The 19,833-nt window shown below is 43.1% G+C and overlaps 1 protein-coding gene across 1 annotated transcript in view; it reads left to right on the top strand.

Annotated features, from left to right (window-relative positions):
* Window positions 1-19,833, top strand: part of LOC135523783 (voltage-dependent T-type calcium channel subunit alpha-1G-like) — a 186,946-nt gene that overhangs the window by 125,271 nt on the left and 41,842 nt on the right. Inside the window, 3 exon segments of the mRNA XM_064950686.1 lie at window positions 904-972; window positions 2,475-2,659; window positions 18,481-18,607. Of these exon segments, the coding sequence (XP_064806758.1) occupies window positions 904-972; window positions 2,475-2,659; window positions 18,481-18,607 (381 nt within the window).

Raw genomic sequence — 19,833 nt, 5'->3', positions numbered from 1 at the left:
TTTGCCCTGCTCCACCACCGTTCCATTGTTATACAGGTTGACATTGGGTGTCTCAGTCTCAGGGTCCTCATTTCATACTATTCTGATTTTCCACCCTCTGCCTCTTAAAGCTGTGTGCCATGGCCAGAGATGGTCTGCGTGTAAGATTAGGTTGCTTACATTCCCATTTCTCTACAGTAGCAGTCAGCAAAAAGTGTCTCTGGATTGTTCACGAGGAGCTTCTCTTTGCACTCTTTCCGTGCCTTGTCATTTTTAATGTCCAAAGGGAGGGACAGAGGGAAGCCATGGAGCAGTTGGCCAAAGAGGCCTCTGCATTTGGGTGGGGGAGGAACTCTGCTGCCATTGTTGGGCACAGGGGCTTCACACCTCTCACCTCACACTTCAGTGCTAGGTGGCAGCCGGGTATTTTCTTTCCTAGCAAGCTTGGTAGCTTTTTAACTTAGCATTCAGTCTCCATGAAGTGAAATATCTAGAGATTATTGTCATTTTCATTTCATTCTAGGCTTTTGAAGTAGCTTCAGAATGGACTTTACCTACTCAGTTCCAGGATGGATGATATTTTCCGGTTTCTGTTGCGCTTCTTTTGCCGGTTGCTGGTTTGTCAGGAATTTTGCTGGATAGTCCTTAGCAGTAAGAATTCTTGGTAATAAAAAGTAATTTTGTCCAAAATCAGGTTGTAGGTTTTGAGTTGGAGTGAAGGTTATGTTGTGGAAGGTAGTGTCCTTTATATGCCATTGTAAAAAAAAAAAAATCTAAGTTTATACAACCCTAAATCTATATTTTTGTACAAACATGCTGAAAAATGCAAAATCTTCCTCTCTTCTCTTCCTGTCTTCTATCTCTCTCACTTTCTTTCTCTGTCTTTGTCTCTCTCTCTCTACCTCTCTGTCTCTCTCTCTGCAGGAGCGTATCTTCCTCACGTTATCCAACTACATCTTCACAGCGATCTTCGTGGCTGAGATGACAGTCAAGGTAAGAGGGCACCACGGAGACAGATCCTACCAGCGGGTAAACTCACACTCTCCTACCCAGGAAGCAACACTGATCACTATGCCTCGGGGCTGTGGTTAAGGCCTCCACAGACCTGGTCTAGTCCACAGAGCCAGGTTAAATCTCTTCGCCCTCTGGCTGATATCAGGACATGTTCGGTAGAAGTTGCCTGTAGGCACCAATCTAAGATGTGCCTATTTTACCTGAATCCGAACCTTTACAGTAAGAGTAAAAGAAATGCCCAACTGACCATAGATCTGTGTCTCGTGGTATACTGTATCCTACTCCTACGAGGACGTCTTATCCGTCGCATATCCATCAGTGGTTTCTGGGTTCATTCTGCCCCAAAGCTTCTTTGAAGAAATAGAAAGAAAGAGAGAAGGGGGAGGGGAACGAAAGTACCATTTCAGTGTTTCATTAACGGTCACCATTTAGAGTGAGACGAGCAAATAGATCCGAGATGAGAAAATAGAGCCTAACAAAGTACCTAAAATACCTGAAATACCTTAGATAACTAAGATGACAGAAATGCATTAAGGCACGGCCCACCTCCAAATGATTGATCTTCAGCTCTACCGGTTCACTGTCATTAAGACAGACAAAGCCTTGAAGAAAACAGGCTTTCAGTGTGATACCTCGGTAAGCCTCAAACACACACTCACACGAATGGGAGGGAACGCTGGCACACACACACACACATACACACACACACAGAGAGCGAGACACCTGTTACTAATACTAAGGAAAGGATTGTCTAGCCGATATTCAAATGGGTCTGGCTTTGAATGGAGGGTCATGTCTACGTATAGAGGCTTGTGGCAGGGGTAGTGAGCGGTGAGTAAGGATGAGGGCTAGAGAAAGTTCACAGGTGTCACTCACTAAGACCTCCATTTCTATTCTGGTGCCCAATGCAATGCCAGGGCTCACACACACACGCACGCACACACATTGAGGGCAGACGGACACAAAATGGAAATCATGCCCAGGAATAATGGGGCTCGGGGGAGGTTAATTAACGTCACACACAGGAAGTCAGATGTCTGGGGGAAACTGACAGGGGCATAGGAACCAAAGGCTTTGTAACCTCGACACGTCTTTGTTCATCAGGGGTTTGATCATTCTCTTTGATACTGCCTGGTTATATATAGATTCATGCCTTAACGCTCTGACGAGGCACAGCATATGCAAATGAAGCCATGCCTAGTTGAGATGCAGTTTGTGAAGCTTCTATGGGTTATTGTTGTGTCTCAGTCATTTTTTTTGTAGATTGAAATACTGAGAGAAGAAAAGTCTTCAACGACAAAAGTTTGTATCTCACTTGGCTTGGCCTAATTTACTTTGCACAACTCGAGAGGTGCCTCTCTGATTGACTGCTTTGACTGTGTGTGTTTGTGTATATGCGTTACCGTGCGACACCGTCTTTGTTTGTGAATGTAATTTCGTAGAATGTATGTCGTTAACCCAGTGTCTGTGCATATTCTCAGGTGGCTGCACTGGGCTGGTTATTTGGTGATAAGGCCTACCTGAGGAGCAGCTGGAACATTCTAGATGGGATTTTAGTGATGATTTCAGCCATAGATATCCTGGTCTCATTGGTATCGAACAGCAGCCCCAAGATACTGGGCATGCTCAGAGTGCTGCGCTTGCTACGGACGCTCAGGCCACTACGGTGAGTTACACAAACAGTGGACCCACACAAATACACACGCACATACACTCACACATACAAACACATACGCACCTTCTCACAATACCACAAAAAGACCTGTTCCCGAAACAGTACAATATATCTACCAGCCAACAGAGCGTGAGACTTTCCCCATATACAATATACTGTACTAACGTGACATACTGTAAAACCATTCGTGTTTCATATGAGCGTTTCTGCCTGAAATTCCCTTTATATTTTTTACAGTTTGATTTATTTTAGTATGGTGTCAGTGGTGAAAAAAAGTACATCTCTGGAAGAGTTAGTTATTTGAAAATATTGCTGTTGTGGGTGCGATTTTTTTCCCCCATACATTTTCTCACTAAAAACAAATGGTTATATATAGAACCAAATCATGGTTATTTGGCTTGTAACTATAGCAGATCCCTTTTGGGGCTTTATATAACCATTTTTTGAAGTTTCTATACAGAACCATGCTTTAAATGGAACCCTTTCCTAAGGGTTTATATAACAAGGGTATTCAACTCTTACCCTACGAGGTCCGGTACCTGTGTGTTTTCTGCTCTACCTGATGTTTAATTGCAACAGTAGAACTAGGTGTCCCAGGTCTATATCAGTCCATGATTAGAAGGGAACAACGAAAAAATGCAGTGGATCTGGCTTTGAGATCCAGAGTTGAGTTTTAGGGTTCTATAAAAAAAAAAACATAAAAAGAGGTTCTATATAACAACAAAAAGGGTTCCGCTATGGTTACAACCCTTTTTGGGGCTATATAGAAAACCTTTTTTATGGTTCTTTATAGAACCTTTATGGAGAATGGTTCTATAATGAATCTCAAAGGTTCCTTGTAGATCCTTTTGAAGAAACATACAGGGTTTTGTATTCTGGTTAGCCATATTATATTGTTAAAATTCCATAGGCGTTATTATTGTTTTAATTAACAAGTTGAATCAGGTGTGCTAGTTCTGGAACAGCTGGCGGTCGCTGATGAGAGAATTGAGCACCACTGACTTAGTCTACTGTTTTCAATTGACACAAGGCCATACATACAATACCTTTCAAAAGTTTGGGGTCACTTGTTTTTGAAAGAAAAGCAAAAAAAATTGTCCATTAAAATAACATAAAATTGATCAGAAATACACTGTAGACATTGTTAATTTTGTAAAAGACTATAGTAACTGGAAACAGCCATTTTTTTATGGAATATCTACATACAGCGTACAGAGGCCCATTATCAGCAACCATCACTCCTGTGTTCCAATTGCACATTATGTTAGTTTAATCCAAGTTTATCATTTTAAAAGGCTAATTGATCATTAGAAAACCCTTTTGCAATTATGTTAGCACAGCTGAAAACTGTCGTTCTGTTTAAAGCAATAAAACTGGCCTTTAGACTAGTTGAGTATCTGGAGCATCAGCATTTGTGGGTTCGATTACAGGCTCAAAATGACCAGAAACAAAGAACTTTCTTCTGAAACTCGTCAGGCTATTCCATACGAGAAATTGCCAAGAAACTAAAGATCTCGTACAAAGCTGTATACTACTCCCTTCACAGAACAGCGCAAACTGGTTCTAACCAGAATAGAAAGAGGAGTGGGAGGCCCCAGTGCACGACTGAGCGAGAGGACAAGTACATTAGAGTGTCTAGTTTGAGAAACAGATGCCTCACAAGTCCTCAACTGGCAGCTTCATTAAATAGTACCCGTGAAACACCAGTCTCAATGTCGAAACAGTGAAGAGGCGACTCCAGGATGCTGGCCTGCTAATGCATATTTTTTTTGTATCAATTAGTATATTTGAGTTTAACCATAATATTTGTAATATTTGATCAGCCTTTTCTGGTGGATTAAACTGAATTTGCAACCAACTTTCTATGGCTTGTTTTAAAAATAGCGATTATGGAGATTATTTAATTTTAACATAACCGAAAGTGAGAGGTTGTAATCTGAATAAAGGGAAAAGGGCAATTCTTGAACATGGGGTGAGAAATTGTTACGAATCTGCTAGAGATGAAATGAAGAAAATGGCGCCGACAAATAGGGCAGCCGTGCTTCTCGCTCCTAGGCAACTTTGCAGTATTTTTTAATGTGTTGTGTCTTATATTATTAGCCCAAAATGTTTTTTTGCGTTATTACATACATCCGGGAAGACCTATCGGATATCAGAGCAGCGGTGACTTGCCAATACTACGACCAGGATATCAACTTTCCCAAATCTGATCCTTTGTTCGTACCCCCAGGGCAATTGAACTGATTCCAGAGGCTGATCCAAAACAACACCGGCGGAGAAGAGGTATTCGGAGTGGACTTCTAGTCTGACTCAGGAGGTGCGCACACCACCCACCGCTTCTGAGTATGTTACTCGTTAATGTTCAATCCATGGATAATAAAGTTGACGAGCTCAGGGCGAGGAATTCCTTCCAGAGAGACATCAGGGACTGTAACATAGTCTGTTTCACGGACACATGGCTCTCTTGGGATATACTGTCTGAATCCGTACAGCCATTTGTGTTCTCAGTTCATCGCGAAGACAGGAATACATTTTTCTCCGGGAAGAAGGGTGGGGGTGTATGTTTGATGATTAACTAATCATGGTGTGATTATGCTAACATACAGGAACTCAAGTCATTTTCTTCACACAACCTAGAATACCTCACAATCATATGCCGAACTTCACTGGATTGTATGCAATCTGGAATCCACATATCCTGAGGCCGCATTTATTGTAGCTGGGGATATTAATAACAAAGCAAATTTGAGGAAAACGTTACCGAAGTTCTATCAACACATTAACTATAGTACTCGCGCTGCTCAAACACTCGACCACTGCAACTCCAACTTCCGGGATGCCTACAAGGCCCTCCCCCGCTCTTCCTTTGGAAAATCTGATCATGGCTCCATTTTGCTCCACCCTTCCTTTTGGCAGAAACTCAAATAGGAAAAATAGGAAGTACCCGTGCTAAGGACTATTCAATGCTGGTCTGACCAATAGGAATCAACGCTTTTGATCACCCAGACTGGGATATGTTCTGGGTAGCCTGAGACGAATATACTGATACGGTGACTGAGTTTATCAGGAAGTGTATAGGAGATGAAGTATCCACTGTGACTTCAAACAGTCAGAATTTTAAATACACCTTAGCTAAATACATTTAAACTCAGTTTTTCACAACCTGACATTTAACTGTCACGTACGCTCTCCCTACGGCGCTCTAGGTCGTCATGCTCCTGCACCTCAGCTTGATCAACAGGCTCCCGCTCCTTAGCAGAGGCAGCCGGTCCCCTCCTGATCACCGGGATCGTCATCTTGGTCGGCGTCCTGTAGCTGTAGACGCTCCTTCTCTGGCCTCTAGGTCACCAGGCTGTTCGTTTATGGTGCACACCTGTCACCAGCTTTATGCGTATTTGCGCATAATGAACTCACCTGGACTCCATCACCTCCTTCATTACCTTCCCTTTATATGTCACTCCCATTTGTTTCTTCCCCAGTCATCATTGTTTCTGTTTCTGTTTCATGTCGTTGCGCTGTTTGTGTTTCTTGTAGTGTTATTTATTAAATGTATTCACTCACTGAACTTGCTTCCCGACTCTCAGCGTACATTGTTAAAATATTCATCATATAAATAGGCTCGTTTAATTTTGTCTGGCTTACCGTTAAAAACAAAATTCGATATTTTTTGCTCATATCGTTTAAAAAGTGTGGCAAGGCCATAAGCAAATACGTAAACTGGGACATGACTAAAGAGTTAATCAGGGTAAGTTTTCCACAAATAACCCGGTATTTTCAATTCCATGCTAGCAAGATCTTGTCTATTTTTGCTGACTTTCCATTCAAATGTATGCAGTGAGATCATTTCTTTCTTTCGGCATATGAATACGGAGTATGTCCACCTCACCGTCAGACCATTTTATTTGTAAATTGTGTGTGTGTGTGTGTGTGTGTGTGTGTGTGTGTGTGTTTTTCCCTTACCTCATGGCCCTGCTCTCGTGAAGCTCTAGAGGCTTTGCCTGCACTAAAATATTTATCAACATCTCAGGAAGAGCACAAAAATCAAATATTCATTTTTCCTGCCCAATTTACCCACATAACTCTGAGGATACCCACTTCAATCTCCTACCTGACCCCTCTCAATTATGACCCCTGACCGCTTGGAAATGGAATCTACTATCCCTGCCTCCAAACTAAAAGTGCTTTTATCTTCAAGTTCATATTTGTGTGTGTGATCTCAGCAGCTTGAACCCATCAGATTAACAGTCTTTTTCTATAATATAGTTTGTTTAGTTGATGTGGGTTTACAGTGCCTTGCGAAAGTATTCGGCCCCCTTGAACTTTGCGACCTTTTGCCACATTTCAGGCTTCAAACATAAAGATATAAAACTGTCTTTTTTTGTGAAGAATCAACAACAAGTGGGACACAATCATGAAGTGGAACGACATTTTTTGGATATTTCAAACTTTTTTAACAAATCAAAAACTGAAAAATTGGGCGTGCAAAATTATTCAGCCCACTTAAGTTAATACTTTGTAGCACCACCTTTTGCTGCGATTACAGCTGTAAGTCGCTTGGGGTATGTCTCTATCAGTTTTGCACATCGAGAGACTGAATTTTTTTCCCATTCCTCCTTGCAAAACAGCTCGAGCTCAGTGAGGTTGAATGGAGAGCATTTGTGAACAGCAGTTTTCAGTTCTTTCCACAGATTCTCGATTGGATTCAGGTCTGGACTTTGACTTGGCCATTCTAATTCTATATGTTTATTTTTGAACCATTCCATTGTAGATTTTGCTTTATGTTTTGGATCATTGTCTTGTTGGAAGACAAATCTCCGTCCCAGTCTTAGGTCTTTTGCAGACTCCATCAGGTTTTCTTCCAGAATGGTCCTGTATTTGGCTCCATCCATCTTCCCATCAATTTTAACCATCTTCCCTGTCCCTGCTGAAGAAAAGCAGGCCCAAACCATGATGCTGTCACCACCATGTTTGACAGTGGGTATGGTGTGTTCAGGGTGATGAGCTGTGTTGCTTTTACGTCAAACATAACGTTTTGCATTGTTGCCAAAAAGTTCAATTTTGGTTTCATCTGACCAGAGCACCTTCTTCCACATGTTTGGTGTGTCTCCCAGGTGGCTTGTGGCAAACTTTAAACAACACTTTTTATGGATATCTTTAAGAAATGGCTTTCTTCTTGCCACTCTTCCATAAAGGCCAGATTTGTGCAATATACGACTGATTGTTGTCCTATGGACAGAGTCTCCAACCTCAGCTTTAGATATCTGCAGTTCATCCAGAGTGATCATGGGCCTCTTGGCTGCATCTCTGATCAGTCTTCTCCTTGTATGAGCTGAAAGTTTAGAGGGACGGCCAGGTCTTGGTAGATTTGCAGTGGTCTGATACTCCTTCCATTTCAATATTATCGCTTGCACAGTGCTCCTTGGGATGTTTAAAGCTTGGGAAATCTTTTTGCATCCAAATCCGGCTTTAAACTTCTTCACAACAGTGTCTCGGACCTGCCTGGTGTGTTCCTTGTTCTTCACGATGCTCTCTGCGCTTTTAACGGACCTCTGAGACTATCACAGTGCAGGTGCATTTATACGGAGACTTGATTACACACCGGTGGATTGTATTTATCATCATTAGTCATTTAGGTCAACATTGGATCATTCAGAGATCCTCACTGAACTTCTGGAGAGAGTTTGCTGCACTGAAAGTAAAGGGGCTGAATAATTTTGCACGCCCAATTTTTCAGTTTTTGATTTTTTTTTAAAAGTTTGAAATATCCAATAAATGTCGTTCCACTTCATGATTGTGTCCCACTTGTTGTTGATTCTTCACAAAAAAAGACAGTTTTATATCTTTATGTTTGAAGCCTGAAATGTGGCAAAAGGTCGCAAAGTTCAAGGGGGCCGAATACTTTCGCAAGGCACTGTATGTACAAATATTGGGAAAGTATTCAGACCCCTTCATTTTTTCATATTTTGTTACGTTATAGCCTTATTCTAAAATTAATGAAGTAAAAAATGTTCCTCATCTACACACAATCGCGTCACAGATCCCTCTGGAACTGTGTCATTGCGCACACCTGGTCCCCATTCCCACTGATTGTATTTGTATAAATGTGCCCTTTTTTTCACCATTGGGCTGTCGATTATTGTTACTATGTCCGTTGGTCGTGTGATTACCTGTGCTGTGTGTTTTGGCTTTCGTGCCATTGTGGATTGCGCAGATGATTACCGGTCTCGTCCCATGTGATAATCATTGTGCGCTTGTGTTATTTAATCGAGGTACTCCTTGCTCTTTCCTTTGGGTTTCTGTGTGTTGTATATGTGTTTGTTTGGTCTTCATCCCTGTGCCTTTACATGGCACGCTGTAATTTTGGGTAATGAAAACATTTTTTTAACGCATTCCTGCGCCTGTCTCCCGACCATTTATGCCAACGTGACACCAGGTGGCCATTTGATTACTTGTTCAGCAGTCTTATAGCTTGGGGGTAGAAGCTGTGTAGCCTTTTGGACCAAGACGTGGCACTCCAGTACCGCTTGCCGTGCGGTAGCAGAGAGAACAGTCTATGACTTGGGTGACTGGAGTCTTTGACAAATCTTTGGGCCTTCCTCTGACACTGCCTAGTATATAGGTCCTGGATGGCAGAAAGCTTGGCCCCAGTGATATACTGGGCCGTACGCACTACCCTCTGTAGCGCCTTATGGTCAGATGACGAGTAGTTGCCATACCAGGGGGTGATGCAACCAGTCAGCATGCTCTCAATGGTGCAGCTGTAGAGCTTTTTGAGGATCTGGGGACCCATGTCAAATATTTTCAGTCTCCTGTTGTTGTGTCCTCTTCACAACTGTCTTGGTGTGTTTAGACCATGACACCAAGGAACTCTTGTCCTTTAGTCCACGATCAGCTCTTTTGTCTTGCTCACATTGAGGGAGAGGTTGTTGTCCTGGCACCACACCTCCAGGTCTCTGACCTCCTCCCTTTAGCCTGTCTCATCGTTTTCAGTGATCAGCCCTACCACTATTGTGTCGTCACAAACTTAATGATGGTGTTGAAGTCGTGCTTGGCCACGCAGTCGTGGGTGAACAGGAGGGATCTATGCACGCACCCCAGAGAGACCCTAGTGTTGCGGATCAGCATGGCAGATGAGATGTTGCTCACCCTTACCATCTGGGGGGCGGCCTGTCAGGAAGTCCAGGATCCAGTTGCAGAGAGAGGTGTTTAGTGCCAAGGTCCTTAGTTTAGTGAGTTTAGTGATGAGTGTTGTGGGCACTATGGTTCCCACGAACTACACATAAAGGAATATGTAGTTCTTGTATTTATTCAAGTTTTCTGTCAGTTTCAACACTTCAGTAAGATCCTAATTTGGAGCTGGCGGGAATAGTGCGCGAGAGAGAAATAGGAGAGGAAGTTAGTGACATTCGAGGTAGAGCGAGAGAAGGAGAGATGGATAAAGAAACGGAGGGAAACGTTAAGCTGGTGTTCTCTCTTCTCCGCTGACGCTACAGCTGATCGCTCCGATCAGGAATAATACAATAATAATATCTCTTTTGAGAGTACACTCAGAAAAAAAGGTGCTATCTAGAACCTAAAAGGGTTCTTTAGGCTGTCCCCATAGGATAACCCTTTGAAGAGCCCTTTTTGGTTCCATGTAAAACCCTTTCCACAGAGTGTTCTACATGGAATCACAAAGGGTTCTACCTGGAACCAAAAAGGGCTCTCCTATGGGAACAGTCAAAGAACCCTTTTGGAACCCTTTTTCTAAGAGTGTATTAATTAGCTTTCCAGCCCCAACGCTTGGACGAGAAGAGGGGAAAAGAGGGGAGGAGGGGACAGTTGAGGAGAGGTGGAGTGCATAAAAAGGCCATAATATTAGTATGCTGGTCTGGGTTTCTGTGATATATGGTATCTAAAGCTATAGATGTACTAAAGGCTGTCTCAGAGAAAGTTCAGTTCATTTGACAGAGAATTAAAGTTATGCTTCAAGGAGAGCTCTGAAAATGAGGGCTTAATGTGTTCTGAACTGAGCTTGTGTGGCAAGCATCTCTTTTTGGACACTGTGTTAACTAACCTCCAGATGAGCTTCAATGCCATACAACAGTCCTTCCGTGGGCTCCAACTGCTCTTAAACGCAGGGAAAACTAAATGCATGCTATTCAACCGATCCCTGCCCGCACCTGCTCGCCCATCCAGCATCACTACGGCTCTGACTTAGAATACGTGGACAACTACAAATACCTCGGTGTCTGGTTAGACTGTAAACTCTACTTCCAGACTCACATTAACCATCTCCAATCCAAAATTAAATCTAGAATTGGCTTCCTATATCACAACAAAGCATCCTTCACTCATGCTGCCAAACATACCCTCGTAAAACTGACCATCCTACCGATCCTCGACTTCGGTGATGTCATCTATAAAATAGCCTCCAACACTCTATTCAACAAACTGGATGCAGTCTATCACAGTGCCATTCGTTTTGTCACCAAAGCCCCATACACTACCCACTATTGCGACCTGTACGCTCTCGTTGGTTGGCCCTCTAGGGCTCAGGTCCCCCGAGAGAGAGAAAGAAAGAGAGAAAGACAGAATTAGAGAGAGCACACTTAAATTCACACAGGACACCGGATAGGACAGGAGAAGTACTCCAGATATAACAAACTGACCCTAGCCCCCCGACACATAAACTACTGCAGCATAAATACTGGAGGCTGAGACAGGAGGGGTCAGGAGAAACTGTGGCCCCAACCGATGACACCCCCGGACAGGGCCAAACAGGCAGGATATAACCCCACCCACTTTGCCAAAGCACCGCCCCCACACCACTAGAGGGATATTTTCAACCACCAATTTGCCATCCTGAGACAAGGCAGAGTATAGCCCACAAGATCCCTGCCACGGCACAACCCAAGGGGAGGCGCCAACCCATCTCACTGGTCACCCCCAAAGCCAATTCCTCTTTTGGTCGTCTTTCCTTCCAGTTCTCTGCTGCCAATGACTGGAGCGAACTGCAAAAATCTCTGAAGCTGGAGACCCATATCTCCATCACTAGCTTTAAGCACCAGCTGTCAGAGCTGCTCACAGATCACTGCACCTGTACATAGCCCATCTGTAAACAGCTCATCTATCTACCTAACCTCTTCCCCACAGAGGAACATACAGTATTTATTTATTTATCTTGCCCCTTTGCACCCCAGTATCTCTACTTACACATTCATCTTCTGCACATCTATCATTCCAGTGTTTAAATTGCCATACTGTAATTACTTAACTCCCTTATCTTACCTCATTTGCACTCACTGTACATAGACTTTTTGTTTCCTTTTGTTCTACTGTATTATTGACTATGTTTTGTTTATTCCATGTGTGACTCTGTGTTGTTGTATGTGTCGAATTTCTATGCTTTATCTTGGCCAGGTCGCAGTTGCAAATGAGAAATTGTTCTCAACTAGCCTACCTGGTTAAATAAAAATAAAATAAAAAATCTCATAGGACTAAATTAAAATAATGGAAAAAATCAACGCTTGACAAAACTCTACAGCATTAATAGCTAAAAAGTATGCAGATCAATTTCTTTTCACATTCAAACTATCACACAAACTAAAGGGAGAAGAGCAACACACTAGAGCATTGGAATTGTACTTGTGATTTTCAGTTTGTCGGTTCAGATTCTTTCGTTTGGTTTCAGGGGAGGAGAGGAGAGGACTGTGTGAATTAAACATGAGTCTGTGTTTTCCCCTCAAGCATTGGAGTGTTTAAGGTTCACACACACACACACGCGCACACACACACACACACACACACACACACACACACACACACACACACACACACACACACACACACACACACACGCTTAGAAGAAGACATATACATCCCTGATTGAGGTGACTTTACGGCCAGTGAGAAAGAGTCCCTGTTCCTCTCTACTCATCATTTCTTGTCTTCAGCTCATTCATTCGTCCATCCTCAGTGACTGTTCTGTTCTAACACTCTGCATACTGGATATGCTGAAGTAGGTAAGAAGAAAAAGACAAGGAGAGAAGAAAAAAACGATCCTACACTCTACTCCAACTACTCACATTGTCCCAGATACCAGTGTATGCGTGTGTATTTACGTCTCTGTCTGCAGGTGTGTGTGTTGGTTTTCCTCATTACGGATATTAATGCCATTATACAGAAGCAGAGAGGAGTCTCCAGGAGAGTATGTGTGTGTGTGTATTTCTTTGTTTAACATGGCACATACACACTACTGTGTTCATCCATCAACACTGTGACCTCAATTCAGGCTTCACCACGGGGAATCCTGTTGTTAGCACCTAAATGTCCCCTTTAAGACACCTTACCTCCCCTTTATGTCTCCTTAAGTCACCTTATTTCAACATAGCTCTCTCACAATTAGCTGCAACCAGAGGGAAGATAGACGGTTCCAAAATGCCAGGGTGGTGGGGGTCAGGAGTGTTAGCCACATTGTCTATTGATGTATCCTCTCTGTCTTCCCTTGGTTGACCCCTGTCAGCTGTGTGTTTTGGCTCACCCGTCTCTCCCATCTGGGGGGGTTGTATCCTCGTACCCCTCGCCCCGTGACTGGGCGCTTCATTACCTCCCGTGTTAATTAAAACAGCCTCCAAACATATGCATTTTACATCCCAGTCGCTAAGCTAATGCTTTCATCCAGAAGAGTGTCTCACAATGTTTGTATTCCTACTAAGAGGGTGGAAATGACACATACACAGTAAGAAAAACCTTTATTTTATAGATGAGTGCTGGTAAATTCACAGTGAATATAATACAAGAGTAAAATTGAAAGGTGTATATCAAATGTGGAGAAAAGGGTGGGGGGGGGGCAGAAAGAGAAGAGGAGGGGAGAAACAGGAGAAGTAATGCAGGGGTAGGGTAGGGTCCATCTCTCCTTCCATCTCTAAAGTACCTCCCTCTATCCATCCCTCCATCCATCTCTCCTTCTGTCCATCTCTCCTCCTCCCTTCATCTTCCATCCCTTGCTCAGAGTCGTTTAATCAGAGTCGTTCTCTGCTCGGGAACGAGCGTCTCGCTTATTGCTTTACTTGTTGTCGTTCCTCCGAGCGAGGGAAGGACGGAGGGATGGAAACCATGAATGAATAGACATAGTCCTTGCTATAATCATCAGTGTGTATTGACTTGTCAGAAAAGACTTGGCAAGACAAGCACCTTGACTACACCCTAACAATGTTTTTGTTCCAAAGACGCATCGTCTTGAATGTCATGAGGAGAAATCACTGCTTTTATATGCAGACTTAGAAAACAATGAGGTAAGAAACAGTCATGATTTGCTGTGCTGATACATAAGCAAGGACATGGGAACGGTATGAGAGACGAGACCCTACTTAACTGTACAAACAAAGATGGCAAGTTTCTATCCTCTGTGGACTCGCCAAATTTCTTGCCGCTTCTCCCTCGTCTTCTCATGTTTCCTCCCTCTATCTCGCTCTCTGGTATACACTGAGTGTATGGGTGTATGGTCGGGGCATGGGGGCTTGCAAGCCCCCTCCTTTTTCCTCCAAACATAACGATGGTCATTATGGCCATTATGGCCATTATTTTGTATAGCGTCACATTTCGGTTGTTCTTTATTGTTTTGTTTAGTGAGTTTCAGTCTATTAAAATATGTGGAACTCTACACACGCTGCGCCTTGGTCTTATTCATACGACGAACGTGACAGTCCTAACCGACTTGCCAAAACTATAGTTTATTAACAAGAAGTTTGTGGAGTGGTTGAAAACAAGTTTTAATGACTCCAACCTAAGTGTATGTAAACTTCTGATTTCAATTGTATGTGTGAACAGCAACCTTGGGAAAATCCTCTGCATTATCATTAACAGAAGACTTGAAAACAATGTACTGATTAAAAGTCAAATTGGCTTTTTACCAAATTACTGTACGACAGACCACATTTTCACCCTGCACACCCTAATAGACAAACAAACAAACGAAAACAAAGGCAACGACTTCCCATGCTTTGTTGATTTCAAAAAAGCTTTTGACTCAATTTGGCATAAGGGTCTGCTTTACAAATTGAGTGAAAGTGGTGTTGGGGGGAAAATATACGACATCATAAAATCCAGAGACAGGGATGCAGCTTAAGTCCCACCCTCTCAGACATATAAACTCAGCAAAAAAAATAATCGTCCCTTTTTCAGGACCCTGTCTTTCAAAGATAATTGGTAAAATTCCAAATAACTTCACAGATCTTCATTGTAAAGTGTTTAAACACTGTTTCCCATGCTTGTTCAATGAACCATAAACAATTATTGAACATGCACCTGTGGAACAGTCGTTAAGACACTAAGAGCTTACAGACGTTAGGCAATTAAGGTCACAGTTATGAAAACTCTGAAAAACAGCAAAGAAAGATGCCTAGGGTCCCTGCTCATCTGCGTGAACATGCCTTAGGCATGCTGCAAGGAGGCATGAGGACTGCAGATGTGGCCAGGGCAATAAATTGCAATGTCCGTACTGTGAGACGCTTAAGACAGCGCAACAGGGAGACCGGACGGACAGCTGATTTTCCTCGCAGTGGCAGACAACGTGTAACATCACCTGCACAGGATCGGTACATCCGAACATCACACATGCGGGACAGGTACAGGACAACAACTGCCTGAGTTACACCAGGAACGCACAATCCCTCCATCAGTGCTCAGACTGTCTGCAATAAGCTGAGAGAGGCTGGACTGAGGGCTTGTAGGTCTGTTGTAAGGCAGGTCCTCACCAGACATCACCGGCAACAACGTGGCCTATGGGCACAAACCCACCGTCGCTGGACCAGACAGGACTGGCAAAAACTGCTATTCACTGACAAGTCGCGGTTTTGTCTCACCAGGGGTGATGGTCGGATTCGCGGTTATCGTCAAAGGAATGAGCGTTACACGGAGGCCTGTACTCTGGAGCGGGATCGATTTGGAGGTGGAGGATCCGTCATGGTCTGGGTCGTGTGTCACAGCATCATCGGACTGAGCTTGTTGTCATTGCAGGCAATCTCAACGCTGTGCATTACAAGGATGACACCCTCCTCCCTCATGTGGTACCCTTCCTGCAGGCTCATCCTGACATGACCCTCCAGCATGACAATGGCACGAACCATACTGCTCATTCTGTGTGTGATTTCCTGCAAGACAGGAATGTCAGTGTTCTGCATTGGCCAGCGAAGAGCACAGATCTTAATCCTATTGAGCAAGTCTGGGACCTGTTGGATCGGAGGGTGAGGGCTAGGGCCGTTACCCCCAGAAATGTCCGGGAACTTGTAGGTGCCTTGGTGTAAGAGTGGGGTAACATCTCACAGCAAGAACTGGCAAATCTGGTCCAGTCCATGAGGAGGAGATGCACTGCAGTACTTAATGCAGCTGGTGGCCACACCAGATACTGACTGTTACTTTTGATTTTGACCCCCCTTTGTTCAGGGATACGTTATTCAGTTTCTGTTAGTCACATGTCTGTGGAACTTGTTCAGTTTATGTCTCAGTTGTTGAATCCTGTTATCTTCATACAAATATTTACACATGTTAATTAAGTTTGCTGAAAATTAACACAGTTGACAGTGAGAGGATGTTTTTTTTTTTTGCTGAGTCTATAGCAACGAATTGGTGAGACCACTAGAACAGTCTGCAGCACCCGGCCTCACCCTACTAAAATCTGAAGTCAATTTTCTACTGTTTGCTGATGATCTGGTGCTTCTGGTCCCTAACCAAGGAGGACCTACAGCATCACCGAGATCTTCTGTACAGATTCTGTCAGACCTGGGCCCTGACAGTAATTTCCATTAGTGTTCCAAAAAAGGTCCAGTTGACAGGACCACATCTAGACACTGTTGCCCGAGAGCACTCAAAAAAACTATACATACCTCGGCCTAAACATCAGCACCACAGATAACTTCCACCGAGCTTTGAACGATCTCTAGAGACAAGGCAAGAAAGGCCTCCTAAAGCATCAAAAGGAACATAAAATGTGACATACCAATTAGGATCGGGCAAAAAACACTTGAATCAGTTATAGAACCCATTGTCCTTTATGTTTGTGAGGTCTGGGGTCCGCTCACCAACCAAGAATTTACAAAATGGGACAAACACAAATTGAGACTGCATGCTGAATTCTGCAAATATATCCACAGTGTACAGCATAAACCACCAAATAATGCTTGCAGAGCAGAATTAGGCCGATGCGCTCTAATTATCAAAATCCAGAAAAGAGACGTTAAATTCTACAATCACCTAAAAGGAAGCGATTCCCAAACCTTCCATAACATAGCGATCACCTACAGATAGATGAACCTGGCGAAGAGTCCCCTAAGCAAGCAGGTCCTGGGACTGTTCACAAACACAAACAGACCTCACAGAGCCCCAGGACACAATTATACCCAACCAAATCATGATAAAACAAAAAGAGAATGACTTGACAAATTGGAAAGAATTAACAAAAATAAATCTGCAAACTAGAATGCTATTTAGCCCTAAACAGAGAGTACAAAGTGGTAGAATTCCTGACTACTGTGACTGACCAAACTCAAGGAAAACTTTGACTATGTACAGACCCAGTGAGCATAGCCTTGCTAATTGAGAATGGCCACCGTAGGCAGACCTGGCTCTCAAGAGAAGACAGGCTATGTGCTCACTGCCCACAAAATGAGGTGGAAACTGAGCTGCACTTCCTAACCTCCTGCCCAATGTATGACCATATTAGAGACTCATATTTCCCTCAGATTACACAGATCTACAAAGAATTTGAAAACAAGCCCAATTTTGATAAAGTCATATGTACTGGGTAAAATACCACAGAGTGTCATCACAGCAGCAAGTTTTGTGACCTGTTGACACAAGAAAAGGGCAACACCACTGTAAATACAACCCATATTTATGTTTATTTATTTTCCCTTTTGTACTTTAACTATGTGCACGTCGTTACAACAATTTGAAATGTCTTTATTATTTTTGAACTTCTGTGAATGTAATGTTTACTGTACATTTTTGACTGTTTATTTCACGTTTTTTCATGATCTACTTAACTTGCTTTGGCAATGTTAACATATGTTTCCCATGCCAATAAAGCCCTTAAATTGAATTAAATTGAATTGAGAGAGAGAGAGAGAACAGATGATAGAATTACATTTATGGTCATCCCAAATGTTGTGGTGTGGTGTGTGGGAGTGGGTAGGTCCGTGAATGTGTTTGTGTGCGTTTGACCGAGTGTGTTTCTCCATATCTGTGTACTGATCAGTGTTATTGATCTGGTCTTAGTCTCAGTGTTATCTCCATATCCTCCGTATATCTTCTCTCAGTTTTTCTCTTAATGAACTATTGATTTCCTTTCACCCTCCCTTCTCACTGAACATGAGACCACTGGACTGAAGACAAAGCTGAGCTTAGCATGCAGCCTCACAGATAGACAGTCAGGTGGTAGAGAGTGACAGACAAGTAGAAAGACAGAGAGGTTGAAAGACAGACAGAGAGATAGACAGACAGGTAGTAAAGATACCTACTGGTTAGGGGGAGAGACGGTGCAGAGAGAGAGGTGGGAAGAGGTACTGGAGGGGTGAGGGCAATTGACTGTCACTGATTCCCTGTGACAGAAAAAAGGGCAGAGGGCTCGGAGACAAAGGGTGAAGAAGGGGAAGGGGAAGAGGAAGGAAGGGGGAGGGAAAGGGAAGAGGGGGAGGGAGAGCCACAGGCGTCTCCATCTGGCCTGGCTGCTCTGTAACAGACCTAAACAACTCTTTCTCTTTCTCTCTCTCCTGCACTCTTCATCAGTCTTCTAAGTTTAACATTGTGCCTCTGTGTCTCTCTGTGTTCTCCAGTGTTATCAGCAGGGCGCCAGGTCTGAAGCTGGTAGTGGAGACTCTGATGTCATCTCTGAAGCCTATAGGGAACATCGTGGTCATCTGCTGCGCTTTCTTCATAATCTTTGGTATCCTGGGAGTACAGGTGAGAATAGACAATTTATGCAACCCATACAAAAAGCCCCAGCATATTATTATTCATTTGTAAACATTTAAAAAATAATTCCACTTTGACATTATGGGGTATTGTGTGTAAATCAGTGACCCAACATCTCAATTGAATTCATTTTAAATTCAGGCTGTAACACAACAAAATGTGGAAAAAGTCAAGTGGTGTCAATCCTTTTGGGAGGCACGTGTTCCCAAAACAATAGGATTCAACCAATGTCAGGGAACATTTTCCTTTCAAGTAGTTTTCACGTCTTAATAACTTTGGTATGAGAACTCGTCTCTACTCCTTATATACACCAAACTCTTCTCTCCACCTGAGAGTTTATTATTATAATAATGTTTTACGTTGATTTAACCAGTAAAATACCATTGAGGTTAGAAACCTATTTTTTGAGGAGGACCTGAGAAGAGGTCAGCAGGAGGGGGTCAGCATGTACACATAACACAAGAGCACAGTACAATACATTAAAAAAACAATTACAATGGCCAATACCATTTTCTTCTAGCAGAGATTTAAACTCAGACAGTAACACCCTCTCCTCCAGAAAAGCATTGTAGGGGGATTGTTTCCCCATTTCCGTCTTTGCCCTAGGAACTGTGAATGAGAGCACTGACTGAGAGTGGAGGCTGTAGGATTGTGATGTTGTTGTTTGCGAGGAACAAAGATATTAATGGAGTAGCCCCAAGCACTGCCTCATACACAACTATTGCTTAAGCCTTCTGGTAGGAAGGGAGGGCCACTTCACCATGTCATATACTGTAGTTTACAGTGGCCTTGCATTAGTTATGAACCTAAGCACTCCGTGAGAGACCACTTCCAGTAGCTTAAGGGTAATGGCGGAGACTCGCATGTAAATAACAGATAAAAATGTCTCTTAGACAAAATCCTTCCTAACTGACATAGAAAAAAATATATTAAAATACAAAATCAATTTCAGTTTATTTTCCACGTTTTCAATGTGCTGTTTGAGTGGTTCTCCAGCCTGGTCCTGGGGGCCCAAGGGGCGGCACTTATTCGTTTTTGCCTTAGCTCTACACACCTGATTCAAATCAACAAAGCTTGATGATGAGTTGATCATTTGAATCAGCTGTGTAGTGCTAGGCCAAAAACTAAAATGTGCTCCCCTTTGCGTCCCCAGGACCAGGATCGAGAACCACTGACTAACCCAGGGGTGTCAAATTCATTCTTCCACGGGGGCT

Source organism: Oncorhynchus masou, chromosome 31, assembly GCF_036934945.1.
Source record: "Oncorhynchus masou masou isolate Uvic2021 chromosome 31, UVic_Omas_1.1, whole genome shotgun sequence".
In the NCBI taxonomy this organism is placed as follows: Eukaryota; Metazoa; Chordata; class Actinopteri; order Salmoniformes; family Salmonidae; genus Oncorhynchus; species Oncorhynchus masou.
The sequence above is the reverse complement of the archived record's forward strand: the minus strand, read 5'-3'. Positions and strand labels throughout refer to the sequence as shown.